At 56.5% G+C, this 21,317-nt stretch overlaps 1 protein-coding gene across 1 annotated transcript in view; it reads right to left on the bottom strand.

The window, feature by feature from the left end:
- SDK1 (sidekick cell adhesion molecule 1) overlaps positions 1 to 21,317 on the bottom strand; it is a 718,540-nt gene that overhangs the window by 60,622 nt on the left and 636,601 nt on the right. The window contains exons 23-29 of the mRNA XM_068967809.1: positions 20,809 to 20,918; positions 19,754 to 19,904; positions 18,960 to 19,197; positions 12,972 to 13,087; positions 11,588 to 11,777; positions 9,598 to 9,696; positions 528 to 722 (exon numbers count right to left, since the gene is read on the bottom strand). Of these exons, the coding sequence (XP_068823910.1) occupies positions 528 to 722; positions 9,598 to 9,696; positions 11,588 to 11,777; positions 12,972 to 13,087; positions 18,960 to 19,197; positions 19,754 to 19,904; positions 20,809 to 20,918 (1,099 nt within the window). The remainder of the gene's footprint in view (positions 1 to 527; positions 723 to 9,597; positions 9,697 to 11,587; positions 11,778 to 12,971; positions 13,088 to 18,959; positions 19,198 to 19,753; positions 19,905 to 20,808; positions 20,919 to 21,317) is intronic.

Genomic DNA, 21,317 nt, shown 5'->3' with positions numbered 1-21,317 from the left:
CTGCTCCCGAGGGAGGTCACATCTGCGCCTCCTTATGGACTCTGCTAAGTCACACGAAACCTTGAGCAAAGCTGTCCGTTCCCTGCTCCTGCAGAAGGGGCTGCGTGGACTCTGAGGAGGAAGGCAAGGATCGGGGCCTGGGACTCTCGGTCGCCTTTTGGAGGCGGGGAGCACTCAGCCCTGCTGCTCCCCACGCTGGAAGGCTGGCCTAACTGCTTCCCGGGGGCAGGGGGTCGGGGGGAGGAGCCAGCAGGGGCTCTGGCACCTCTGGTGGGAAAGGGGAGAAGGGGGACGGGGAGGAGGGGCAGTCTCTCTCCTTGAACCCCAGACATCAGGGCTGAGGATGCCGGCCTGTGGTGAGTGTCAGGCTGTGTGGACCAGCTGTGCGTCCAGCTCCAGGAAGGACTCAGGAGGTGCTTAATAAACTCGCAGTTTGCACAGCCACCCCCCACCCCTCACCCGCTGCCCAGGCACGCTGGGCCTCTCCCCACCGCTGGCCGACACTGAGTCGGGCCTCCGGGTCTCACCTCTCTTCTCAGTGGTGATGACCGTGGCCTCCAGCGGCTCCCCCCAGCCCTGCCTGGTCTTGGCCGACAGCCGGAAGACGTACGCGGACTCGGGGGCCAGCTCGGTGGCCGTGAACTGCCTCACGGTGGCACCAACCTCCACGGTGGTGAAGGTGTTGGGGCTACTGCTGGCCAGGCGGTAGGCGATCTGGTAGCCTGGGGGGGCAGGGCACGAAGACTGCTGGTCAGCCGTACCCCCTCACAGGGAAGCCCCCAGCCCCCACCCGGGACACCCCACCGAGCCCCGGGTTTCTGCGCTGTCTCCCTCTCTCAGGCCGGCGTCTGAGCTGCAGGCCGGGCCCTTGAGAGGGAAGCCAGGCCCAGGGATGAAGGGGGCCTCGGGGCGCTAGGCCCCCTCTCCATCCTTTGCAGAACTCGACGTGAGCACAGCTGCCTCCTCCCCGTGGCCCCGGCCGGAGGACGCTCCGGAGCAGCACAGAAGGCGATGCCTTCTCTGCCCCCACCCCCACCTTCTAGCAGCTCTGCTCCCACCCGCAAGCGTCGCCCTGCCTGGGGCGCCCTTCTCCCCGGAGCAGCCGCCCTGGAGGCGCTGGTGCCTGTGCTCAGACCCCGTGTCTGCTGTCTGTCTGTCTGTCTGCATACCCTTCTTCCTCCTGCCACCCCAGCGCTCCTGCTCCCCAGAAGCCTCACCCCCGTGGCTCTGAGCGGGTGGGGTGGGGGGCTTCCCCAGGGACAGCGCTCCCCGCAGTCAAGGAAGCGGGAGGGGGCTTGCACATTAGCTCCGGGTGGGCCCTCAGCTCGGACCGCCTCTCCGAGTGCCCTGATCATCAAGGGTCCATGACTGCTGAAAGTCACGTCATTAAGGACCAGGCCGCCCCGAAGACCAGGCCCTGCCAGGTCCCTCCGCCTGCATCCAAAGCGGCAGAGGACCTGCAGACCCAGCTCTGAGACACCTGGACACCTGGTGTCTGGAAAAGGAGGGCGACGTGGTCAGCATGCCCACCTGGGTGGAGCCCTCCTCCTGCATGCCCGGCAGTGTGCGCCCCCTTGGTGGGAGCACCAGCCTCCCCCTTGCTCCCTCAGCTCCCCCTTGCCTGTCACACCGTCCTGATCAGTTACATCCTTGCTCTCTTTCTCCCCGTTACACCGTAAAACATTTACATTTCTTCTCTATTAACCCCCAGCTTTCTCCTGAAGCTCACCCACTGCTACCAGAGTGATGTAAGCCGCCTTCCTACACCAGCTCTAACTCAGGACTTCCACTCTAGCTTTCACGTGTCGTATTATTATTTGTATGTTGTCGGGATTTGCAAGGAGACTGAGGCGCAGGGTGAGGCCTGTGTTCAGCAGATTTAGAGGGGCACCCAGCAGATCAGATGCGGGGGGCGGGCAGTGCCATCCATGCAGGCACGTGGTTCATCCACAGAAGCTACAGCAGGTAACATAGGGCACGGGGGTGGGGGGTCTGTGACGGGACACAGCCAATGACCCCTGTGTCCACCTGGCCACCGGAGGAAAGTCAGCCTGTGCCCCGTACGAAAGTAGCTGAACTATGGCAAGGAATTAAGGAAAGGTATTCTGCAAATAATTGATGCTTTTGAACTGTGGTGTTGGAGAAGACTCTTGAGAGTCCCTTGGAATACAAGGAGATCCAACCAGTCCATCCTAAAGGAGATCAGTCCTGGGTGTTCATTGGAAGGACTGATGCTGAAGCTGAAACTCCAATACTTTGGCCACCTGATGCGAAGAGCTGACTCATTTGAAAAGACCCTCATGCTGGGAAAGATTGAGGGCAGGAGGAGAAGGGGATGACAGAGGATGAGATGGCTGGATGGCATCACTGACTTGATGGACATGAGTTTGGGTAGACTCTGAGAGTTGGTGATGGACAGGGAGGCCTGGCGTGCTGCGGTTCATGGGGTCACAAAGAGTTGGACACGACTGAGCGACTGAACTGATTCTGCAAAGAGAAACCGAACTTTACGACCAAGCGCAAAGACTACAGAGGCAGACACAGACCAACAAGAACGTGATCAAACAATATTTTAAGGACCTCGAGAGGGAGGTGTGTCCCCAGGGTGAGTGAGCTCGGCCACTGAAGAAACACCATGCCTCCTGAAGAAGGGACTCCAACCCTACCCTCTGCCCTCAGAGAGGCAGAAAGGAACTCTGCGTTAAAAACAGGTGAACATATGTACTTCTGAGGCCTGGTCCCTGTGTGTATGCACACGGAACTTCTGGGTAGATCTGAGCTGACCAGGTTTCTTTTGCAGCTTGTGAGCAGGCATGACTACAGCTGAGATGGCTGGGGGAGCAGAAACCACCTGCCCAGCGCCTCCCAGGCACGGGGAACCCCAGGGGGACACTGCCGTGCAGTCAACACGAGGCATCCCAGGGCCCACCCCCCTCACAGTGCGCACCAGCCGGCAGGTGGTCCCTTAACGTGTCCCTTTGTATTTCAGAGAGTCACGTGTGAGGAAGACTCCTTGATCATTCAAATCACCTTCCCCCGGTGAGTATGAATTAATGAGGATTTGGATGTGGTCACTGAGGCTCTGTTGTTATCGTTTGTTCTTGATCACGTTTCACCTCTGCTCAGATTATCTGCTGCTGGAGTTAAAAATCCTGGGGTGAAACTGAGATTTTGTTCAAAGGCACGTCTTTGTGAGCTGCGATCTAAACGGGAGCCACTAACTGCCTCCTGGGTAGGCTGAGGTCTGCCCTCCACCAAAGGCTCCACCCTTACTCCCCGCCCCGCCCCTGAGGGCACGACCCTGGGGTGACCCTTGACCTCACCTCCACCTGCCCGTGTGGGCTCCGTCACATGGCCCCTCACTCACTCCTTGTCCTCTCTCTTTTGGACCGATGGGGGCGTTTCTGCCTGGGCCCCGAGAGCTCCAGGCGACCCTGGAGAACCACAGGAAACCTGAGCTAGTCTCTGATCCAGGTCACAAGGAGCGCCTGGGAGAAAATGCCTCAGCCCTGGACTCAGGAGCACCTTCCTGTCCTTTGCCCTGGAAGAGGGACTGTGTCCCTGAGGTCCTGTTCTGCAGTGCCATGACCCGGAGGATGGACGCCCACACCTCACCTCACGGGCTCAATGAGCAGGAGAGAGCCTTCTGTACAGGAACAGCCAAGAGCTACTGCGGAGCGCTGGCCCACACACTCGGGAACATGGATGGGAAGCAAGGCAGGACGGAGGTGTTTGCACAGAAAAGGCTCGTTGTCTGATCCCAGGTCCAGCAAGCTCAGAAACAGGAGCTGAGCCTCAGCGACAGGAGGTCAGAGGGTGCGGCCGTGCGAGAAAGGAACGGGGATCTGGGTCCCCGGGTGGAGAGGAGAGGGCCGAGGGCAGCCGCGGCGGAAGGGCATTCAGGGGGGCACGACCACACGCGGCCCATGAGGACGCGGGGGCATGCGGTGGGCTGTAGAAGCCCGAGCAGCTCGAGCTACCCGGAAGATGAGGACACGTCGCTCGTCTAGAGAACCAGCAGGGGAAGAGGTGGCGCCACAGGCTGGAGGGCGGGTTCCGGGCCATCCGCAGGGGAAGCCGGGGCCGGGGGAGAGTCAGAGAAGGTGCAGCCAAGGATGGGGGGGCCTTTGCAGGGGTGGGGTGGGGGGCGTCTTGGTCAAAGGAGCTGACAGTGAAGAGACCCCAGAGTGACTCTGGAGAGTCGAGGGCAGACCTCCCAGGTGGTAGCAAGGCCTTTCAAGGACTGGGTGGTTCCTGGGTAGAAAAACGGTGTCCACTTGAGAGTTCTGTCCATTGTCTGTTCAGGGACCATCCTGGGGCCCCGAGGCCAAGGCTGCGAGGAGGGCACAGGGCCACCCACCCCCCTGCAGGCACTGTGGGTGGTGATGGCCCCGTAGTGCCCACTCCTGGCTCAGGGAACCCACAGCAGCTGAATCTCCCTGGGGGTCGGGGGGAGGGTGGCAAGCATCGGTCTAGTCTGGATGCCGCCTGGGTCACTGGTTTTACAGCTTCTCGGTGTGAGGCTGGGGGGCAGACAAATGCAACAGCGGAGCAAACCACGCTTCTGCTAACACGGACCCTACTCAGCTGAGCCCCGAATTCTCAGCAGAGTCCCACACACCCTCGTATAAGAAGCTAGAGGTCAAGGTTCAGCCCCCACGGGCAGCCCGACTTCTAACCGTGTGGAGGTGGGGATCCGGCCTGTCTGGAGGGACAGACCCTCACGGTCCGAGGAGCTTCACAGCATCTGAGCGACTGTGGAGCCAATGGGGGGGGGGGGGGGCGGCCACTCCCGGGTGGGTCCCCCCCGCCCCCAAGGAAGGCTCTAAATGCTGCGAGCTCTCCTGGTGAAACATTTACGCAAATAAGCAAGTGTTTCTCCCTGTAGGCGCCTCCAGTATTTCACACTGTTAATCTCTTTCGGAAATGAAAGAACATGTTTTGATACAGATTACAAAAGCTCTCGCCGCAGAGGTGTTTATGTGCTCAGAAGGCCACGCCGCCGGTCCCTGGACGTAAGCGAGTCTCGCAAAAAGATGTTTTCCTTTCTCCCCCCTGAACACCAACCTGAATCTTTAGAAATTGTTTTCCCGGCTTTCCGCAGCATCTACAATTCAGTGCACTGGTGGTAATAATATCTGGGTGACAGGTTACCCAGACAACGTTTGTTACAATTACCACTACACGCCTCACAGCCCCGGAGGGCGCTGGGGGAGGTGGCAAGCTGTGTTACGCAGCCTTGGAGTCCGACCCCCTCCTGACCTGGGGTTTTGTGATTTTCAAGGACCGCCAGGGACTAGAGATCTACGGCCAGACTTCTCAGCACCTCGGGGGCGTCTTGTAACCTGGCCCCAAGCTGCCTCTCACCAGGAACCTTCCGTTGGAGCTACCAGGGTGATGGAGAACGAAGTCCCGCAACTCGCCTGGGATGGACGCAGAGAAATGCCGAGTGTAGACACACAGCGACTTGGAGGGCCTCTCTGGTCCGAGAGCGGGGAGGAGGCGCCGAAGGCCCGCGGCGCCCAGATGGTGCCGTCCGGCACTGGCTGTTCTGGGTTTTCAGCGCCCTGAACGATGCCTGGGAGGCCTGATCACCGGTCCCCCTAAGGTGGGCAGCCTGGCGCAGAGGGATTAAGTGACTCCTGGGCACCGAGCAGAGGGGCCGCTGAGTTACAACCACCCCCTGCCCCCCGCCCAGGCTGTACGCAACGCCTGAGACTGGACCTCAGGCCGCCTTACTGAGAATCTGGGAGAGGGACACAAAGGGGAGGGGAGGCCAGTCACTCTGGAGCAGGAGCAGAGGGGCCCTGGTGGGCTCTGAACCCCAGCCACTGCGGCCTGCCCGCAAGCGGCTTTCGTGACTGTGAAGTTGCTGTTTTTCAGCTGCTCAGTCGTGTCCCACTCTGCGTGGATTGCAGCGTGCCAGGCCTCCCTGTCCCTCTCCGTCTCCCGGAGCCTGCGCAAGTTCATGTCTGTTGAATTGGTGATGCCATCCAACCATCTCATCCTCTGCCGCCCTCTTCTCCTTTTGCCTTGAATCTTTCCCAGTGAGTCATCAGGTACTGGAGCTTCAGCTTCACCACAGGGGAGTACCCATACATGACAACTGGTCGTGTCTGCAAAGTTTTCAAGTGTGCAGAGACATCTTTGGGTCGTGTGGACGCTTTTGCAACTTGTTTTTCCCGCAACAGATGTCTGTGAGGCTTTTTGGTGGCACTTCCTGGAGCACGCGTCCGTTACTTTAACGGTCTCTGTCATTTCTCTGTGCAAATAGCCCACGGTTTGCCTTCTCACTGCCTCACTGATGGACATTTGGGTTGTTTCTAGTTGCTTCTTTTCTAAATTTCCTGTTGTTTAGAGCAGTCTGCCGTGACTCTCTTTGCGCGTTTGGTCCTGTGAACAGGAGGGAGGGTTTCTCAGCGTTAAGGCCGGGGGCGGGGCTGGGTTGGGGCGCAGCCGCCCTGGTTGTCCCCTCTGCAGCTGTGCTTGCGCCTCCTCACCTCTCCTGGGGACCATCAGACCTTCTGAGGACTTCCTAAGTCTGAGGACTGTGAAATGGTATCTAAATTATCTGCATTGTGGTCTGAATTATCATTGTACATGTTGCTTTCATGATCAGAAAAAGTTAAAGACCAGTAAAAGTAGGGGACATGATTCTAAAGTGAGCCGCTGAGCTTCTATGGATGGGGAATTCGTGTGGTTGACTGTGGGCGCAGGAGCTTTGGGAGCCAAGAGGAGAAGAGCCCGGCCCAGGCAGGTGGGGAGGGGAGGCAGCAGGCGGAGGCGCCCTCTGATGTGGTTCTCAGAGGAGGACCGGAACCCGGGGGTGACGGGGGTCCTTCCTGGCAGGGGCCTCGGGAAGGGTCACCGCCAGTGCTGGCTGAGGCTGGAGCCCTGCTGGGCTTTCAGGGAAGTCCTGGGAGAAGCAGCTCAAAGTCACAGTCACAAAGCAGAGCATGTGTCTGTGTGTGCGGACACAGGGGAGGGCAGGCCTTCCTCTGCCCACTCCCACGGAGCGCTGCTGTCAGAACCGGCTTGCATCGGCCCAGGAGGGCTGTGGAGACAGTGGCGATGATCACAGAACCGGGACCACTGGGTCTCAGCAGAGGTGGTGTGTATGTGTGTGTGGGGGGGACCCCCGGGGGGGCCGGGTGGGGGGACTTCACATCTCTGCTCCGAACGCGCATCTTGTTCCGCAGCATGCTGGGGCTCCCCCCTGGGGAGTGGGCAGTGATCAGATGGTTTGTCCTGCTGCTTCCATGGCAGGCTGCCGAGAGGAGGGCAGCCCTGCCTGCAAGCGGGCTCGGGGCACCTCGGGAGCCTCGTCAGCTCCACAGACCACTCCCGCCCCGGGGCCTGAGAGCAGCCGGGCAGGGCCTCTCAGCTGCACACGGTCTGAAATGCACGTAGCAACAGAGGCTCCTCGATGATGGTTGTGGTTTTAGTGGCCAGAACGTGCAGGTCCTCGGTCACCTGGCTCAGAGGCGCCATCCTCACACACAGCAGCGGCTCCTGGGGCCGCAGAGGCCAGGGCCGAGCTGTGCAGGCGGCGAGCGAGCCCGGGCCCGTCGTGATGAAGCCAGGGCTCAGCAGGACCTGCCTCGCTGCTGGTCCTTTCACGGCTGCCGGGTATTACCCAGAAGACAAAGCTGATCACACCCCTCAGCTGCTCAGGGTCCTTGGGGGATTCCCTTGGCACAGATTTTTCAAACTTTTTTTTAATGAAGTGAAACCCTTTTTCAAACAAGATTTTACCGTCCTCACCTGGAGAGCAGGTGTAAGTGGCACATTTTACTGCCATTTGGGTTTAGGGTGTGATTGTCAAATCACCTACAACCTGAGCAGAAGTGCTTGGCATCTGTGGTGGGCGAGGAGGAGGAGGGACAGTACTTCAGGGCCAGCCTGGCCCCGGGGGACACACCGGGCCCTCGAAGGCCCAGGTGGGAAGGTCTGGGCCGCTGGCCCCTCCTGCACTTGAAGCCTTCCCAGCGGTTTGCAGCCTGGCCAGCCCACACCCCTCAGGGATGTTTATGCTCCCGCAGGCGGAAGGCAGCGTTCAGTTCAAGACCACCGTGTGACGGAGCAGACTCTCTGGGTCTTCCTGGGACAGCCCCCTCCCCGTGTCCTGTGTTGGGGTACCTCTCTGAAGCACACGGGAAGAGTGTGTGCCGTCCCTCAGTCCTTCCACAGATGCTGAGACCCCCACCGCAGGGGAGGCCGTAACTGCTGGATGACTGAATGACCTTGAGCACACAGCCCCCAGGTCTGCGGAGCCTGAGGCGTGCTGGGCTAATCCCTGTGACCCCGCCTGTCACCTCGCTGTCTGCCAGCCACAGTACAGTGCACACTGACCACACCCCCCACCCGGCTGAAACCCACTGGGGAGCTGGGGCGTTTTGAGCGTCAGCTGCCCTGATGCCGCGCTTGTTGCCTGGCAGTAAGTGCTGCACTCGCCTTCTCCACGGCCCGGTGTCAGGAGACTGGCCTTACTGCCTGCAGGCGAGCAGACCCAATATTTTGTTTACCAACACTCATCCTCAAGCTCCAGGCTGAAAACACTGTCCAGCCCTGAGCCCCTGATCCAGAAGATGCTGCCCTGCTGGGCATTCTGTGGAACCTCCCTGCATGGAGGGCTGCCCGGGTGGCTCAGGGTAAAGAACCTGCCTGCGAAAGCATGAGATGCAGGACAGGCAGGTTCAGTCCCTGGGTTGGGAAGATCCCCTGGAGGAGGAAATGGAACCCATGCCGGTATTCTTGCCTGGAGAATCCCATGGACAGAGGAGCCTGGTGGGCTGCAGACACGAATGGGTGACCGAGCACACACGCGCACCCTGCATCGAGACCATGCAGTCGTGTCCCTGGGGTCTCCTCTCCAGGACCGGCCCCGCCAGCGTCTACTCACTCCTTACACCCCCTCTCCCTCCCCTCCCCCCTCTCATCTTTCCCTCTCTCCCCTCCCCCCTCCCCTCCCCCCTCCCCTCCCCCTCTGCACATGAGGCCTGGCACGTCCGAGGCTCCTGATTTGTCACAGGGAAAGGGTGAACAAATCAACGGACTGATGACCTTTAAAAATAAAACTTGCTGCCTTTGGGCAAACTGGGGCAAATTAAGACTCTTCATCAAAGTTATCAGAGCTGGCCCTCTGAATGCCAAGTTCAAAGCAAACCGCTTCCCTGGGACCCAAGCACACAGTTCGCTTGGGAAACTTCCTCGAAGGATTGGGTGCAGGCCCTGTAGCAGCAGAGAGACACTTTTGGGACCTTGGAGCAAGGCCCGCGTGGGAATCTTCTGTGAAAAGCCAGCCTGCTGTTTTCCAAACACACGTCAAAATAACTGGGTTATTTCTGAGCAGAGGGAAGGTCAATTACAGATGGTACCATGAACAGAGAGATTCTGGGTGAACAAAATGTAAATTTCATTCTGCGAAGAACCCCTTTGAGCGGGAGACACAGGGCTGTGGTCTCTCGGCTCAGAACATGCCGGGCTGCTATGGATGGGATTTTTTTTTTTTTTAACCTTTTAGACATCTAATAAAAATGGATGAAATCAATCTAATTGTCATTTCTCTCTGAGCTGTGGTCCCCGCTGCTCCCTTACCTAGAATAATGCCGTTGGGCTCCTCTGGAGGCTGCCACACGATCCGCACAGACGTGAGCCTCACCTCCGGGAACACGAGCCTCACGGGCGGGCCTGGGGCTGAAGGGGAAAAAAAAAAAGACCCGAGAATCAGGCCCCACTGGGGATGTCACATGGGTACACGGCGGGGTTTTGCAGGGTCCTATGGGCCGGCCGAGGACAGTCGCGACTGCTGACAACACTGCTCACGGGTGAATCACTCTGAGTTTTGGGAAGGTGACTTTTGTAGTGCTCATGAATCACGCTGTGAGTCCTGAGTGTTGTCGAAAGCTGGTCACTGCAGCCGCTAAGTAGCATGGTACAGGGTACGTCAAGTCAGAGCGGAGACCTCGCCAATCTGAGCTGATTCCTCTCCCAGTCTGGACGTCCACACAGCAGATGAAAGGTGAAGAAGGTGGCTGCATGTCACTCCCAACTTCCAACGGAGATTACAGTGACTGATCAAATAACATGCCTGCAACAACGGCCTTTCTCTCAGACACATGAGCCCTCTCCTGCATCGTCCCAGAAAACCAAGAGGCGATGTCCACAAATGAATATAATAGTTCTTCTTCATGGTCGGGTGCACCAGTAATTCAAAAACTAACTATGTATGCAGGCACCGCTGAATAACAGGGTCGTAGACACTGCAAAATATATTTACTTAAATGGGCAAGCTAGTAAATGTGTGGCCAGCGTGGGAACTTCTCGTTGGAACTTAAGAACTGGCTCTTCCCAGGTAAGAGGCAACAGGCATGGAGCAATCAACACAGAGATAAAATGATGTGTGCTACAGCCATTCCAGGGCTGCGGAATTTTGCCTCGGGCTACTCAGTTGAGAACGGTGTTTTAAATTATGAACTTGTGCTCTGACCCCTGTGTTTGGGTGAAGTAAATGGAAGGAGACCACGGGCTCACATGCCAGGACCGACTCACAAATGGGAAACTCATGTCTGGTCTGTCTTCCGTGGCTTCTGCCCCTCACTGTCCCCAAGGGTGATTGCTTGCATCGTGATGAAATGAGGGGAAGGAGAAACAAGTTTATATCACGATTGTGGCAGAAAACACACGTCAGCCCACGACTCCCCTGCCTGTGCTTTGGGAAGAATACCCTCCCAAGTTTAAGGAACCATTACTAAACACCCCTGTTACTGTTCATTGGGTTGGTCCTGGACACCACATACAGTTTTGCAAAGACATGGCCTTCAGGTCACAGGGTCCCTTTCAGACCCTGGCTGCCCTGAGACCAGCACCCTGAGGAAGGACGATGCTTGAGGCACCACCTCCTCTGACCCAGGCGAGTCCCAGCTCCCTCCCTGTCTCCCAGCAGACGGGGAGGAGGGTGTCATCTCAGCGGTTAGAACGCGTTCTGGGCTGATTTAATTTCCTCAATAAAAAGACTGAAGAAAACCTCTGGTGTCTCACTTTCAGCTGAATCTGAGCCTGGGTTTTTTTGAGGGGAGATTATTTGCCACAGTCTGGTTAACAAAGATTCTGTGCATGAGCTAACCTTGGGCGGCTGACACCTGCAAGGTGGAGAAACACGCCTGAGGGTTTAGACAACCATCAAGAGGTATTTGTTTCTGGGATTGGGAACCTGGGCACCCCAGCCCCTCAAACATGCCCTCTGAGGGGGCTTATAATAATCTTATTATGCAAATGAGAGTGGGCCACCCCAGGGAACCTAGGGCTGCTTGGCAGCTTTGTGCTGACGCCACCAGGAGCGGCCTGAGGTGTCCTTGCCTGGCCTATCTGGCCTTTCAGGCTCACCCCCAACCTGTAAACACTCACTGTGGCTGAAACTGGCCGTAGGGGCACTCTGTGGTCAGAAAACAACTTTGCTTCATTTTCCTCTGCTGAACCGAGGGGAGAAGGAGTGTTTTGAAAATTAAGTTGAAGATGACCACCGTCCGAAGGGTGTGGATGGGGACAGCAAAACTGGGGGGTGGGCGGAGGCACGGCCCCGACGTACCGTCGTCTTTGGTGCGTTCCAGGATGGGGGGTGCGCTGGGGACCCCGTTCCCGATGCGGGTGAAGGCCAGCACCTGGAGCTCGTAGAGCACGAACTTGCCCAGGCCCGCCAGGAGCGCCGACTGCGTGTGGTTCCCGCGTACCACGTGGCTCCGGGGCTCGGGGTCCAGGTCTTTGGCCCGGAACAGGATCTGAGTGGTGGCACACAAGGGCAGGGAGGGGAGGCAGTGTGTGAGGAGGGGCCTGGGGGGCTCAGGACCACCCGGCGAGGAACAGGGTCCTCCCCCAGGGCAGCCGGTTGAGGGCGTGGGGATCTAATTCCTAACCGCTGGCGTTTTGGGGGAAGGAGGGAAGTGCAGCAATTTCCTGGAGACTGGAAGGCGGCTGCGGCGGTGAGCCAGCCCTTGGCCGGCTGGGCGAGCCAGACGCTCGCTGTAATTGACAGGATTTGAGGTCCCCAGTGGCAGCCCCTAAAACCAAGGCTCGACATGAGCACAGAGACATCCTATTCTTGTAAAAGGAGCCGGCGGCCACTTGGCTACATGGTCCTTAGGAGGCGGGCCTCCTGCCTCGGAGGACCTGGGGACCCCCAAACCCGAGACCCCGCCCCGGGGCCATTCACTGCCCTCACTGCAGACTTGGCCACGCTGAGACGGCCCCTCCACGGCCCACCGGTTCCTCACTCCCAAAGCTTGCCCCCTGGGAGCTGGCCCGCAGGAGCAGCGGCTGGAAGGCTGTGAAGGGCAGGGGTCGGGAGGAAGGGCTGTGCACGGCCACGTGGGGCTGGGGGCACTGCGTCCAAACGGGCCAGAAGGGAGCGATCAGGATGCCCCGGGGAGGCGGGGCGTGAGCACGGGAGGGAACAGAGAACGGGATCCTGAAGACGGGCGGCCCAGGAGAGGGCCGTAGCGCATCGGACACGCGCGGCCTCACGGCCAAACCAGGCAGGCCCGTCCTGCTGCTGGGGGGCGGACGGAGCAGAACAGGGGGGTTCTGAGGTGCTGGCCCAGAAAGGTTTCCCAGAGAAGCCGGGAGGCATCCAAGCCTTGACGCCGAGGCAGCACCCAGGACGGACACGGGCGGTGGTGACACCTGCAGACGCGTGTGCCGGGGCCTCTGGACATGCCCTTGGCATTTTACAAAATCAGCCGCCATCGACTGGAGGGAGCAGCCGCCATCCCGCCCATCTTAGGGGGAGGACACGGGCTCAGAGCGCCTTGTGTGGGCCCGCGTGACGAGGGTGGAGCGACCCTCACCACAGACGGTGATGAGGGAGACGAGAGGAGGGCGGTGAAGTGCAGGAAACAGGCCACAGCCAGTGATGCGCGGGCCACGCGAGCTCGCGGGCCGGGGAGGCAGGCGGGGAAGGTCACCTGGGCACGTACCTTGTAGCCCAGGATGAGCCCATTTTGGTCTGGTTCGGGGACCGAGGCCCACGTCAGTAAGATCTGGGTGGAGCTGACGGCCTCGGCTGACACGTTTTCAGGGGCGGCTGAAGGAACTGCAAGGAATGAGTTAAAGAGATTGGCTCCGGAAGTCTAAAGGCTTCTACAAATAAAGGTCTAATTTTTACCCTTCTAATCAAGTTGTCCTTGAAATAGCAATGCAGTCTGAGCATTTTTGCAGTGATCAGATTAAACCTGCAGGGGTATCATGGAAATGTAAATCTCCTTAATATTAGCAGCAAATTCCATAAATCCTGGGTACTTAGGAGCTCCATGTTACCCGAGTCCACCCAGAGAGAAAATAAGCTTGTCTCATTCTTATATTAACCGGCGAGAACTGTGGCTTTTATCTCAGATGGAATCCTCACTTTCAGACACAGTTCACGGACCTCCCTAAACACGGACTTTGTGGGGGACAGGCAGGCGGAGAGGGGAGGAGGGGAGGTTATGCTCGGCACCCGGGGTGGGAGCAGGGAAGACTCACATGGTGTGCCTCTGTGGGGAGGGGGTGACAGGCACCGACCAAAGGGAGTGTCAGCACCCCCAGCACCTCCACGGTCGAAAAGGAGAACATGCCAAGTTCACGAAACTCACGGGCACAGAACACGTGATGGGGCTGCGGCACCTTCTCAGTGACCACCGCCAGGACTAGCCGGCCGACTGGCTCACTCCTCCACCCGTCCATCCATTCACTCATTCACCCATTCATTCCTTCACATCCTCTGTCACTCACTCACTCATTCACTCACTCACTTGTTCACTCCCACACTCATTCATTCACTCACTCACTCACTCACTCGTTCACTCACTCACTCACTTGTTCACTCCCACACTCACTCATTCACTCACTCGTTCACTCACTCACTCACTTGTTCACTCCCACACTCACTCATTCACTCACTCGTTCACTCCCACACTCACTCATTCACTCATTCACTCCCACACTCACTCATTCACTCACTCACTCACTCGCTCACTCACTCATTCACTCACTCACTTGTTCACTCACTCACTTGTTCACTCACTCACTCACTCACTCACTCACTTGTTCACTCACACACTTGTTCACTCACTCATTCATTCACTCACTCACTCATTCACTCACTCACTCACTCGCTCACTCACTCGTTCACTCCCACACTCACTCATTCACTCACTCGTTCACTCCCACACTCACTCATTCACTCACTTGTTCACTCCCACACTCCCTCATTCACTCGTTCACTCCCACACTCACTCACACACTCGTTCACTCCCACACTCCCTCACTCCCTCGCTCATACGTAAGCGCTCCCTTCTTTCTGCTCAGCCATTGTGAAGGCCCCTCTGCAGTCAGTCTGAAGACAGGAAGTGACGTATGTTTGCGCAACAACACTGCTCCCCAGCTCGGCTTCCTAGAGCTTCTATGCCAAAGCGATGTGGTCTTTGCTGTGGGTTGAATTGTGTCCCTTCAAGTTCCCGTGCTGAGTCCTGACCCTCTGGGCCCAGAATGTGACATTATTGGGAAATATCCCTGTGGATGTAATGGGTCAGATGAGGTCGCATGGGGGTGAGGCGGTCTCTCCTCCAGCAGGACTGGCATCCCTGTGAGAAGGGACGGACGTGCACGTGGGGAGACTGCCAACCCCTGGCAGGACTGGGTTTGTACTGCCACAGCTGAGGAGCTTCCAGAAGCTGGGAAGGGGAAGGACCGCCCCTCCCGGCACCTCCAGAGGGAGCTCAGCTCTGCTCACACTCCTTTCTCCACCTTCTGGCCTTCAGAGCCTGGAGAGAATACATTTCTGCTGTTTGAAGCCACCACTCTGGGGCACGTGATTACAGCAGCCCCAGGAAATGAGGGGCTGCTGTAACGAAGTCTTTAAGAAACAAATGACAGGACTTGTGCAGGCCCTGGAGGAGACGCTCTCCATCATTGGCCAGCTGGTCCCGGCTGCTCCACGAGCGGCAGGTTTGGGATGGAGGTGGAGGGGCCAAAGAGGGCCCAGCAGCAGGCCGGACCTTGCAGGGGCACTTGCTGGGAGCGCTGGGCCTGGAAGGACGGCTTCCCTGGCCTGACCGCCTGGGAGGCGGGAACCCCCTACCCCTTGTCCACTTGCAAGGCTGACTGACGGGCCTCGGAGCCTGACCGACGAGGCTGACTGACGGGCCTCGGAGCCTGACCGACGAGGCTGACTGACGGGCCTCGGAGCGCAGGCGTGAACTGGCTGCCACGTGGGTTGGCTGACGCCCCCACAACACACACACGCTGCTGTTGGTGCCTGCCTGTCCCGAGCACAGGGGTCTTCCTTCCTGACAGTTCTGGAGAGAAGATGCTGGCCAGCTCACCTGGTTGATTAACTTTTTCTTCCCAACTACGTCAGTAGAGGGTCATTCATTCCATCATTCAGTCATTCAACAAAACACTGTAATTCACTTGAGCAGATTTGTGTCCCAGGGAGAGAATCCTCCTGGCTTCCGGCAGACTCAGCCCCCTGAAAGGAGCAGGCCGGCTGCACACACCACTCTGAGGCCCCGCCTTCTGCAGGGGCTCCCATGGTGCCACTCGTGTCCTCCACCCATCAGGGGCTCCCCCTCAGTGTTGTAACTTCCAAGGCGGTTACCAGGACATTGCTGACACATATGCTTATTAAAAAAAAAAAAAACAACTGAGCGAGAAGCTGGCACCTTGCATCAGTTGTGAATTAAAGGTGTCACTTATCATTCAAAGAGAAGGTAAGCCTACAATTTTCTGACTTCATTTTCCACTTTATTTAGAACCAGGTGAGAGGAGCAAGTATACTGTCCCAGACACTAGCGTTAAGTTCTAAATTTCCGTCTCTCTGCAAAGAGAGAGGCCATCGTCATAGCAACGCAAACTGGCTACCTCTCAATCCTTAACTGTCTCCTGTGGTTCCTCGTGGAGACAGTAAGTGCCCAGTTCTCATGTAGACCTGCATGTAACAGATGACCTCCTAAGACGAGGTAACATGTGCCTCCACACACTGGCAGGCCAGCCGTGTCCCCAGAGAGTGAGGGCAACTGGGCAATTGTGGCAGCCCAGCCTCGGTGCACAGAACCCAGCTGGGTTCCCAACGAGGAGACAGGCTGAGCAAACGGTAGTGTTCATGATGAAAATTTCAGCCCATTCGAGTCTCACCAGGGAAAACTGCCATTTAGTTACAAAATATTTATGTTCTTAAGATTTGGGAAAAAACTCTTGCACATTACGTAAGTTGAGGGAGATTCAACTCCTTCCTAACCTGGTGTCTTGAGTTTTGAGACAGTCCTAGAAACTCCCCTTTCATTAAAAAGAGTACCTTTTAAAATGCATTGCCTTCTTTTCTTCTCTCCCCTTTGCAGGGCTCCTTCTCTCTCAGCACCAGCTGTGCCTCATGTAGTGTCTTTGATTTTAAGGGCCTCATTTACCCTTATAATACATCATAAGATGTCATGAAACCAGCTCAAGTGCACATCAAAACCGGACTCTTCATGTAAATGTGGTTTGAGAAGTTCTGCGTGGTGCTTCCACGGCTGGCTTTCAGCATGTCTGTGTGCTGAGCTTCTTAAAGCACGGACATACAGCTCTCATCGCGGAGGTGCTGCGTGTTCCAGGATCTGCAGGCTTCCTCTCTTTCCAGTTCCCTCCGACCCCGTCTGACTCCATCAGCAGCTGACTCTCCACCAGCGTGCCCTGGAGACCCCTTCACCCTCTTCAGCAAATGCAGTGATGACCTCTGACCACTGGTTTTTTTTTGTTGTTCAGTTGCTAAGTCGTGTCTGACTCTCTGTGACCTCATAGACTGCAGCACGCCAGGCGCCCCTGTCTTCCACTATCTCCTGGAGTTTGCTCAAACTCATGTCCATTGAGCTGGTGATACCATCCAACCATCTCATCCTCTGTCTGACCACTGTAAGGATGGCTTTTTAGCAGCTAGAAAGATTTTTACAAAAGGATACTCTCAAGGCAGTCATTTTGCCCTTGATTGTCTTTGTTGAGTGTTCTTTGAAAGCTTATCCCAAAATATTATTTTCCATTTAAAATTTCCCTTTCTTCACCTTCACGTGATATTTCATTGTTGTTTTCTGAACAAAAGGCTGTGGCTAAGTGCAGACCTTGAGGTTGACAGTTACTTTCTTTCAGTTCCTTCAAGATTATTACTCCATTGTCTCCTGCCCGCCGTTGTTCTCGAGAAGTTGGTTTCAAATGGTCTTTGCAGGTGAGAGGTCCTGGGTCCAAATGTTTCTAAGATTTTCTCTTTGGCTCTGGCATTTTGCAGTTGAAGGGCGGGGCAATCCGGTGCAGATTTATTTCTATCTTTTCTACTCAGGATTCATGTCTTCAGTCTGATACACAGTGTCTTACCTCAGTTCTGTAATTTCTCAGCCATAATCTCTACGTGTTTCCTCCCTCTCATTTCCGTGCCCCTGCCCCCCATCCTTTCTGAATCTTACTGAATGTATATCGGACCTTCTCAGTCTAGTCTTTATGTCTTTTAACTTCTCTATCGTACTTTCAGCGTCAATGTCTCTGTGCTGTATTTTGAGATTTTCACTCATTTTCAGCTTCCAGTTTGGCAATTCTCTCTTTCGCAGTGTCTAACCTACTTATTACCGCAATCATTGTGTTTTACTGAATGGTTGTGTTTTATTTTTTTTTTTCCCTAAGAAAAACTGTTTTAAATGGTATTTTAATCTCTACTTAGAGTTCTAATGCTTCCTTTTAATAATGAAAGACCTGAAAATTTATTTCTAGCTTTAGAATCAATGTTACATAAAGAAGTCAACGTTACATATGATTTGTATTTAACACTGTGTAAGATTAAGGTATACAACATAAGACGTGAAGAAGACAGGACTTGCCCTGGGCTCAGGAAGCCTCTGAGGAAATAGCGAAGTCCTGAGGCAGCTGGTTTCCTGTTTCAGACTTCCCACCTTCGTCTCAGCCCTCTTGGGTGGAGGTCAGGAAGGTATTCTGAGCGTGACATCTAACCCAAGACTTCCCACCTTTTTCTCAGCCCTCTTGGGTGGAGGTCAGGAAGGTATTCAGAGCATGACTTCCAGCAGCCCACGTGGTCTAGGGTAAGCGGTTCCCTGGTGCATCAAGGGCTGAACAGCATGGGTGGGGGTGAGTTGAAGAGCAGAGATGGTCTTCCTGTTCAGGAGAAAACCTCACTATTTCAGGCCCTCGGAAAGAGCTGGTTTGTGTGTCTTTAAAGAGTGCCAGCAACACTCTTCTCTGAGTTTCTACAAGCTCAAACCAGGCCGGCAAGGGTCCTGCAAACTGCTGTTGACCAGTCTGGCCGTGGAACCTAGAAGATGAGCATCTGCCCAGCGACCTCTGGAAGCTCTCCTCCCTTGCTGGCAGTGAGCAAAGGGCTGTGAGCTGTCTCCGGGCAGGTGGCAAGAGGCAGAGGCGCCCAGCCTTTGCTCATCTGGCGCCTCTGGCCACTGCATGCAGACGGCAGCTAGTCTACAGGACGGCAGAGCCTGGGTCCTCAAATCACCCCATGGACTCATTGACAGGCACACCCACCTTACACTGTAAAGAGAAACTCCCGTTGTGAAAAAGCAACAGAATTTTTGAGGGTCTATTTTCTGGGGCAGAGGAAGCTGTCTCGACACTCCACATGCACAACTTTGTCGGGAGGAATTCCTGAACACCGTGCGCCATAAAGATCCCGTCAGAGTCTCCGTATGCCCCTACTTCCAATCGCTGGTGGTGAAAATCACCCCTAACTAAAGACAGCAACGCAAGTCCAGCCCCTGGGAGAATCCATCATCAAATGCAAAGCAGCGTCAGGAGCTGTGAGGCAGGCTGACCTAATTCCTCAGGAAAGATGCGGTAGGGGGCGTGGGGCGGGCTAAGGGTGAGCCAGTGAGATGCCACGAGCCTGGGCCCGCTCAGCTCCTCCTGCAGGAGACATGGGAGGGCCCGGGGCCCCGACTCACCCGACTCCCGGGTCCGGCCCCGCACGGCCGCGCTCCAGGGCCCGGCGCCGATGGCATTGAAGGCCTGCATTTGCAGCGCGTACTCCGTCCACTCCTCCAGCCCCTCGACCGTGAACTCCCGCTCCAGCCGGTCACTGATGACTTGGGTCTGCACCACAGAGGGCAGGTCCGGGCACCACCACTTGACCCTGTAGCCCACGGACTCGGGGTTCCCGTTGTACCGAGAGTCTGGCAGTGGCTGGAAGTGGACAACAGTCTGTGGTGAGCCCCTCTCGGAACCACCCCCATGAGGGTACCCAAGCACCAGCCTGCCTTATGGGGCCAAGTCCATGGAAAAGCTACACTGGGGTGAATATTCTTGGACTTTTTCTTTTTTACTTTTCCCTGGAAATTTTCTTCTGTTAATTACAGGAAGCCTTGTCAGTACTTTTAGCTGGACTTAATTTCTTTTAATATATTGTGGCTTAATTTTGTGAGCAAATGTTCTCATTCAATATCAAGCTGGCTCTCTTACAAATACTTCGGACCCGTTCCATGTCGACCGAGCTTAAGGACTCATACACGTCGAGCCCACGGGATGGTCGACTTTCTTCCCTAAAGAATATGTCTTGGTTCCAAGAAGCCAGTGTGTAACGCTACTAATTAAGACAGCCGGGGATGGTCTGAGATCCAACACTAATTGTAGAGTGTGCTGCTTCTTGGTTTAATGACGAGATTAGCTTTGACCTGGACAAAGGCAGGAGGAAGCAACAGCTAAGCTCCGGGCTCCCCACAGCACCACACCCCTGACTCACCACCCAGCGGAGCCGCAGGCTAGTCTCGCTGGCAGTGCGGACGGTGATGCTGGTGGGGGCCACGTCCGGGGGGGCCTGCAGCGTCTGGATGACCCGGGAGGACTGACTGAAGGGGCCGGCGCCCACGACGTTCACCTGCCTCATTCGGAACCTGCACGGAGAGGGGACGCGGGAAATGGAAGGAAACAAAACCCCACACCAGTTTCACACGGCACAACATGGACCTCGGCAGCTCATTTTACGCTGAATGTTCTCCCCTAAAAACAAGTGAATCTTGATTCATCTGCTCTAAACTTAGGAAGGATGTTAAAATGAGCTTAGGTTCAGTAGCACATCTCATTAGGTTTTTTTAAAAAAACCAAAAACCCTCACTTTGGTATTGTATTGAAACAGTGTTCTTCACAAAGATGTAATTTCCCCTTTTACTCCCTGAATTAGTCATTCTCAGTCTTTTGTTCCCCGGTCATATGAAGCGCATCCATCCTGGCAGGACAGTGACGCTATCACACCCAGCATCTGAGATAACTGGAAATCCTATCTCTTTCCTCAATCTTACGGGAAGTCCCAGCATCTCAAGCAGCCATCACTCTGCCCTTTGTTTGGGCCAAGGATTTACTGCCTGGATAAGTTTCAGGGTCAAGAGGCAAAGGTCAAATGGCACGTTAAATGCTTGATTAGTGAAACCCATGCCTCCGGGACCCAGGGAGGGTGAGGCAGCAGGTGTTTCACAGGCGTCTGCTCCTCACACACGCAGCACCCTAAGAGCCCCAGAGGTGGCGCTCTGCGAAGGAAACAAAGAGATCTGCATCTCCAACCTTGGCTGCCGAGCCCGCTGCACCAGCCATGCCTGCTGGCTGCCCAGCCAGCGAAGCCGGTGGAAGGGACGCTGCTGGCCTGGCAGCAGGGACAGTCTCTCTGGGAATGACACTCAACAGACAGCATCTGGTGGCCGGAAAAGCTCAGTTTACCGCTACGGCAGCTGGAAGCATCTTGCTTGCATGCGTGCAGCTGGCTTTCACCGCTGCGGACAGAGGGCCCCGGCGGGCGGCTCTCACCGGTAGTGAGTGTAGGGCGTGAGGTCCGGGATCTCCAGCATCTGGGCGTCCGGCTCGTTCTCCTCCTCGCAGAGGGTGACCCACTCCTCCTCGTCCCCGACTGCTCCAACCTGCAGGACGGAGGGCCTGGGACCCGCTGGACCGCGTGGGGCTGAGGCCGCTGGCCAACCCCTCACACGGGGGGCGTTCGGTCCCGTGAGCGTACACCCCCCACCCCGCGCCTCCGAGCGGGGGCCCCTCTGTCCCCACCACTGGGTCTGGGGGTTTCAGTCACCAGCTCTCGGTCAGGGCCTGGGCATACCTGGCCCTGGGGACTCAGACCAAGGGCTCGGGACGGGACCCGCCTTCATGTCCTTCATCCCTGTGGACAGGGGACCATCCGGCAGAGAAGACCTGCCCAGCCCCACGGGGCCCGAGTGGCTGGGAGTCCCCACAGAGGGTCCAGGGCCATTTCTCCCGCCGTACCTCCTGCTTCCACCCTGACCCTTCTGCCCGAATGCACGCCGAAG

Source organism: Capricornis sumatraensis, chromosome 3 (assembly GCF_032405125.1).
Source record: "Capricornis sumatraensis isolate serow.1 chromosome 3, serow.2, whole genome shotgun sequence".
NCBI classification, from domain to species: Eukaryota; Metazoa; Chordata; class Mammalia; order Artiodactyla; family Bovidae; genus Capricornis; species Capricornis sumatraensis.
Note: the sequence above shows the minus strand (reverse complement) of the source record. Positions and strands in the feature narration are given on the sequence as shown.